This window comes from Lampetra fluviatilis, chromosome 14 (assembly GCF_964198595.1).
Source record: "Lampetra fluviatilis chromosome 14, kcLamFluv1.1, whole genome shotgun sequence".
NCBI classification, from domain to species: domain Eukaryota; kingdom Metazoa; phylum Chordata; class Hyperoartia; order Petromyzontiformes; family Petromyzontidae; genus Lampetra; species Lampetra fluviatilis.
This window is the reverse complement of record NC_136288.1, coordinates 15,197,911-15,205,375: the sequence shown is the minus strand read 5'-3', so window position 1 is coordinate 15,205,375 and position 7,465 is coordinate 15,197,911. Positions and strand designations below refer to the sequence as shown.

The 7,465-nt window shown below is 45.7% G+C and overlaps 1 protein-coding gene across 1 annotated transcript; it reads right to left on the bottom strand.

Annotated features, from left to right (window-relative positions):
* Positions 1–387: 387 nt before the first annotated feature.
* RPL11 (ribosomal protein L11) lies at positions 388–6,177 on the bottom strand. The gene is made up of 6 exons (XM_078862834.1): positions 6,065–6,177; positions 4,916–5,066; positions 3,697–3,803; positions 3,279–3,410; positions 769–879; positions 388–470 (listed from the first exon to the last, which is right to left on the bottom strand). The coding sequence occupies exons 1-6, from the start codon at positions 6,128–6,130 to the stop codon at positions 441–443; spliced, it is 597 nt and encodes a 198-aa protein (XP_078718960.1). The 5' UTR covers positions 6,131–6,177; the 3' UTR covers positions 388–440.
* Between the last annotated feature and the right edge of the window lie 1,288 nt (positions 6,178–7,465).

Here is a 7,465-nt window from a genome sequence, read left to right as displayed (position 1 = left end):
CAAATTCTTGGCCAGCATGCTGGACCATCTTGCCTTTCCAGTAAGGGTGTAAACATTAATTCCCTCAGCCATTCGATAAATTGTCACTGCCTCCATCAATATCATGATTCAAGACCCCTAGTGACTGCAGCAACAGTCGTCACATTACTAATAACAAACTACATGCATTCCAATCGAAAAACATTGATTCTTATGCATGTAGTGATGTGCATGATGTGAGCTTACAAATCACGATTAATCAGTCATGGATCCTGGCACCTCTCCAGCAACAATACACACGTGTCGATGTAACGACTTGTGGTATGCGCACTTTTGAAATGTTGAGTGCAAGGGTCTCTCACATCAAAGGCACAACACAATACTTAATAAAAATGCAAGACTCAAGAATATGTTGTGTGTGTTTATTGAATTTAGTACAATGAGGATCCGGTGAGGGATCTTCACTTTCCAGGCAAGATCACTCCATCGTACTGTAAAAAGAAACAAGAGGACACAGATTAGCATGTCAACAGATGTCAGTATGGAGTTGGCAAGTCCCTCCCGTGGTCACCCTCCAAATGTATAAACATGTTTAGATTATTTCGCTGTTACTATGAATGCCCACACAATAAGCTACTTTGAAGAGCTGTGTGGCCAGGTCACCTCAAAAAAGAGCTTCGTAGGCAGTTTTACATGTTCTTATTCTTTACATGTCAAATACAAGTTAAATATAAAAGGGGAAAGCAGCAATCCTAGAAAGTGGCAATAAAGTAGCAAAACGGTGTGTACCTTCTGCTGGAACCAACGAATGGCTTCCTCCTTGAAGATGCGATGCTTGAATCCAATGCGCCCACGCTTGCGTTTTTTGTCAGCAATGCAGAATCCGGGTCGGCCCAGCACCTGGAAACCCAATAATCATGAGTCATCGTCTACAAAAGCACTGATTGAGATGCACGAATACCACGAAGAGCAAGATTCAAGACAAATTCTACCACAACTTTCATAAAATATACACCACTATCTACGTGACTTTACCAAAAAAACCAAGAATGAATACCAAACAAAGTCCAAAGCAATGTATTGTCTGCATGGCACGTGCTACCAATTATCTTGGGGGAAAAAACCTCCATCAAGACGATGCAACACGACAGCACTTGTACACCACATATGCATGTGTGGTGTACAATTTCCTTAGAACTTCTTTTTGTGTTCAGTTTGTCGTCCTTCCGCCGCACCTCCGATTACGGTTGGCAATGTACGGTGCAAAATAAGTTCAACATACATGTTGAACTTATTATATAGATTGAGAAACTAAAGATTCAGCAGCTACTCATAGGTATTACTTTGCACATTGCTGCTTCAGGGTGCACAACACATGCACATGTCAGAGAATGGTGCCGATGCATGCAAACACGTACAACAATAAGGCATGAACATTACAATTAAACATGTGTACAAGACAAACAAGCAAACCTATACATGTACACCGATGCACTTAATGCATGTCCTGACATGCAAGACAAAAGGGCTGCAATGTTAATTTGGACAGTCTCAATCATTGTACAGACTGCTGGGCAAAAGATTCCCCAAGATGTTATGATCCATCTTACTCCTGCATATTAACTGATCTCATCACTCCACTTTCATGGTGGTCATCCTCTTGGGCCCTTTAACAACTTTGGCTACCATTCCATCACCAGCCTGATCCATTCTAGCAATGTCCTGCCCAAGCCACACTTCCTGAACAATTAAGTCTTGATATGCCATTTATTCCCAGATTCTCCATGCATTTGTCTCTGTAATACCACTCATTCATATACACTTCAGGTTTTGTTCTATTTATATTTGTGTTTCAATATGCACCTATGGAAATATTTTATCTTGGGGAATATTGCTTTTCATAACCAAATGTAATTATCTGAAAGCATATTTATTTAATAACTTTGATTGCAATGCTTCAATAATTGGCCTAGTTGTATATTTTATACTGCGTTCCTGCATATTTTCCATTTTTTTGTAAGTACTTCTCACAGGAAATTAAATTTGTTCCTATTTATCTGAAGTCCAACTTTGCAGCCTTTTGTCGAGTTATTCCCTCATTTCCCTTGGTATAAAGTAATTACGTTTAACTTTGTGTCTCCAAATGAAAAAAAGCTCACTTTCATTACTTATGCCATTGCATCTATATTGTAAAGCAGAAAGACTTATGAAACCAGCCCCCCCCCCGTGGATTTAGGAACTTCACCACTGACACAGTGGGGTCAAGGTGAAATTCATACATTCTGGAATGGAGATTCTACGCCTCCATAGGTACATTGATTGGACAGCTCACTGCTATCCACCAACTGTCCAGGGTCAAGGGGAGCCTACAAGCCGTCGTTGAAAGGATAGCACCAACTGAATAAAAATATGCATAGTTCTCACTAAACTTGCATAGCGATTCCCAATGAAATGGTGCACCTTCATTCCCTTGTCTATAATTTGTGACGACAAAACCAACTTTATACATAAATTAGGCTGCACTCTGAGACAGCCCACAAGTTTATGCAACCTATATTCAAAAGCAACTTTGTAAAACCCATGCCGACAAAGAAATGATCATAATCCTATTGCTCGTATATTTTATATTTGGCCGACATCGATATGCAGCAACTTTAAATTCTACGGTTTCTTTACTGTTCACACTGCAGTGGAGAGTGCACACCAGCAATCGTCTGCTGACATTACCCTTCAGTGGTGGCAATAATTAGCCCTCGTACACTGGATCTGCACCAATCACTGCTGATCATCTTTACAGACATGTTTTACTATTTAATTTGAATAAAATGCTGGTATTGATATGGAACACACTTAACAAAGAATAACTATTGCTACCAGTCTCAGCAACCATTACAAAAATATATAATCAATGCACTTAAAAATACGTTTAATTATTATTCAATTTTTTACTTCGTTTAAGGACAAACATGGATTTGTAACAAACATGTCAAGATTTTGGGCAAGGGCCCTTTTCAAAGTATGGATTCTCTGCTACAATTGGTATGAGACCATGGCACCGAAGTTTTAGATGTTTTTCCTGCTGCACATAGCAGCAGGAAAAACATCGAAAACACGTGATGATACTACAAGTGAAGAGCAATGGGAAACAAAAGTTAAAAGGCAGATGAAACCATTGACATTGCATTATAATTACGTTTAAAGGTGCATATGGAATTAACTGTTAGTCGAGTTGGTTTGAACAATGAGAAGTGTGGTGAAATTACTCAAAACGGAGGGTGTTTGTTTTGCACGTCGCTCACCACATAGAAGTCCAGGCCATAGATGCCGATGCTCGGATCGTACTTGATGCCCAAATCAATGTGCTCTTGAATGCCAAAGCCAAAGTTCCCAGTGTCTGAGAAGTTGGATTTTCTCAGCTCGTACTCCCGCACCTGTATTCCAGAAAAGAAATGTTCCAAGAATTGTAGCAACATTTTGCAAGCTGGTCACTTACTCTCAGGACCTCGACCACTCATGCATGTCCCGGGTACAATAGTGTAATCTTACCGTTTAAAACATTTCTATATAGTTGCGGTATAAACAGCGATGGCGTTTATAAATGTTCTGGTATAAAAGTTGTGTTTGCCACCATTAGACATAGTAAACAATCAAAAATGTTTCCCTTTCTACTCTGAAACTGCCCCAGTCCCATTGACCTGCAAAGCACCCAACCCTCACCTTGAGGCCCTTCTCTAGAATCTCCTCTGCCTTGGCTCCACGCACTGTGCAATGAACCGCAATCTTCTCATTTCTCCGGATACCGAAGGAGCGCACAGTGTAGCGAGCTGCAAACACCAAATGTCATTTAGTTTTTACGTATATACACAGTACAATTAACACAAAACACATGCAACATTGGCTGTTATTACTCAAATGGGATTGGGCAGGACACATTGCTCTTCGGGATGGTAGCACTGTAACAAAAAAAAATTTTGCTCCTGGGTAGTAAGTGTTATTTCCTAATTGCTTATGCCTCAAAAGTACAGAAATGGCTATTATTCCCCACAAACTTAAGAAAATTAAAAATGTACCTATTTTCAATGAGAAAACGTGTGCATTTGTGTCATTCGTTCACAAAGTCCTGGTCATAAAAGCTAAATGTGGGAATAGCCATTTTCTATAAGTTTTACCCATAAGCAATTAAATAGCACTTAGTACGCAGGAACAAAAAGTGTGTTACATAGTGTATAGCAAATGGACGAGAAAGCACCCAAGTGGCTGCCAATGAATGGAAGGCTTCCCAGAGTCGATGCGTAGGTGCTAGACAGATGACTACATCGATGGACCTAGGGCAGGGAATACGCCACCAAAATAAGAGCCATTTTATAAAATTCGGTAAACCACATTTCCAAGAACTGCAGTGTACGTGAATACGAGACGGTCCTTAATAACGTCACCAAGCAGTCCCGAAAGAGCCGCATGCGGCTTGGGGAGCTGCAGGTTGCAGACCCCTTACCTAGCTAGCTAGGGAGTGGCGATGGCTTGGGAAGGGGCCTTTATCCAGCAGTCAATTGATCATGGATAATTAAAATTCGTCAAAGTGGAGCAAACTGGCCAACGATGCATTAATAGATACATTTTGCCTAATTGTTGTACTTTGTATGTTATCACGCGATCCAGGTCACTTGCGAATGACTCGTCCTGCTCTTTTGAGTTCTTACCTGGTTAAACAAATCATCTTTAACTCATTCGTGCTCAGAATCTTACTCAATCATTTACCCACTGACCCACTAATTCACTCGCCCACTCTTGCAAACGAGACCATCCTGGTCTCTTGAGCGCTCGCCTGGTTAAGCAAAATCAACTTGATGCTTGCTTCTCATTACGTGCCAGGCAGCACCAGTAACTGTTTCATGTTACCCTGCAGCCACTAGAGGTGTCCCCCCCCCCCACGCACCTTTGGAGAACACGGGGGTCTGTCCCGTGAGCTGCTCGAGCACCTTGGCGGCGCGGGTCAGCCGATCTCCGCTCTCGCCCACGCAGATGTTGAGGCAGAGCTTGCGAATTCGCAGCTCCCGCATGGGGTTCTCCTTCTTCTCGCCCTGCTCCTAATGAACGAGTTCCACATGTGCGTTGTTGAGCAATGAGACGCAAAGCCATCATCCATTGAAATATCTTTCCCCCGGGAAACGCTGGGTACTTGCCGCTAGTGCATTCTACCACACAGCGCTGCGAATGTGGGGCGCAGAGCCACAGTGCGCCAAGTGAATTCTCGATCAATAAGCCAAGCACCCTGTAGTGTTATACAAACCCAACGCCTCATTCCCATGGGTGCGGGGCAAGTACACGGCGGAGAAGAGTCCGTACAACACGCGCGGCCACGCGGTAACACTGCTCGCCACGCCGAGCCAGGCTACAAGCAGGGAGTGGCGACCAAGAGGCCTTCACAACCAATCTACCAGAGCCTTCAGGGTCCACCAGGGCCTGCACAAAATACCCGGGTCTTCACTATCTAAGAGGGCCTTCAGGATCCACCAGGGCCTGCACACTCTACCAGGCCCTTCACCTACCAGAGCCTTCAGGGTCCACCAGGGCCTGCACAAAATACCCGGGTCTTTACGAATAATCACACAGGGCTCGCCCTGGATAATTGTTAAGTAATCGGTACAGCAACGACTCTCACGAGCGCCCAGAGCTGGAAGCCTAGGGGATACCCTAGACCGTTTCAATAACGCGATCGCTATCGCCACACACTCTTTTACCACTATTACATACCACACCACCGCTCACAACTTTCATCGATTCACACAACCACACCACGAGTCACAAGTCTATCAGAAAATACGTCCACAACATTCAACCACTCGCCTCCCCCACTCCAAATCCCATGCGGCGCTTCCACTTCTCAACTAAACCAGGCACCGCAACTCCTTGTCCGGCCGAGACCATTAATGCTCACCACACACCCCCCCCATCACGGCAATATGCCCAGCGCTGTACGCGCTGTAACGCGTTGCGTCTCCCCACGGTATCTCTGCGAGGCTCCCTGGCTGCGCGCGCCGTGATGGCCACGGATTTCGCCGCCTTCCCCACAACCCGCACCTACCGCCGCCATGTCGCCCGGCTTGAAAGGAAGAGGGCGCCCAAGGGGCGGGGCCTTGAAGACGAGCATGACGTCGCCGCGTGACGTCACGTCACCATACTCTGTTTGTGCGAAGGGTCCCGTCAGCCTCCTGCGATGACGTACGCGCGCTGGTTGACGTCATCGCCAACCAGCGAAATGACGTCACGTAGGTCATCGTGCACCCAGTGCCATGTGCAGGGACACGAGGTTGGCGCCAGAGGGCGCTGCAGCAGCGTGACCCCCGTGCCTCTTGCGTCCGAGTCTCGATGCGCGAGGATCTCCTCTGAGCTCGCCGCCGCCTTCGGCAGCAACCCGCGATAACAAGTGTGGCGAGAACTTGCGTGTGAGCATGCCCACTTTCAGTGAATGTGTAGACATGTTACGTGTGGACGCTGTCGTATTGGGGCTGCGGGTTCGGGCTACGGGTAAGGTGGTGCTATCGGCTGTGAAATCTCTTCCCATCGTACATTTTCCCAAGTTCTTACAACCTTGCCAGAAAAGTGTTCACGCTCATCTATTGCTGATCTATAACATATTTGATTGTGCCGCTTTACGATTTTCGGCATTTGGGCCTGTGCTCAGAAACCGTGTTCATACAACAAAATATATACAGTATACGATTGTCTTTCTTGTGTCTATCTGAATCCCTGGGTATGTGAATGACTGAATTAATGGATATCGATCTATATAATTGGCTGCCTTGTCTGCTTTTCTGCCTGCTTGTCTCTATGAGTGGGTGCCTGTCTAAATGCGTTATTTGTCTGTACGAGTGTCTGCCTGTATATGTGCCGATGTGTATGAGTGCCTGTCTGTATGAGTGCCCGCCCATGTGTGTGTTTAGGCCTCGTGTAGGGTCAACATCTCCCCGGTGCCCAGTTGCCCTGTCTCGGCATAGTTTCCGATACAGCTGCTGGTGGAAGCAATGGAAATGAAACTGATGATGTGAGCGTCGTCACGATGGCAGCTGCTGCAATCGCAGCAGTAAGAGCACCAAGGAGAGCGACATAAACAACACCAGCAGCATCACAAGCAGCAGCATCATCACAAGCAGCAGCAGCAGCAGCATCATCACAAGCAGCAGCAGCATCATCATCACAAGCAGCATCATCATCACAAGCAGCAGCAGCAGCATCATCATCACAAGCAGCAGCAGCAGCAGCAGCAGCATCATCACAAGCAGCAGCATCATCACAAGCAGCAGCAGCATCATCACAAGCAGCAGCAGCAGCAGCATCATCACAAGCAGCAGCATCATCACAAGCAGCAGCAGCAGCAGCAGCATCACAAGCAGCAGCAGCAGCAGCATCACAAGCAGCAGCATCATCACAAGCAGCAGCAGCAGCATCATCACAAGCAGCAGCAGCAGCAGCATCATCACAAGCA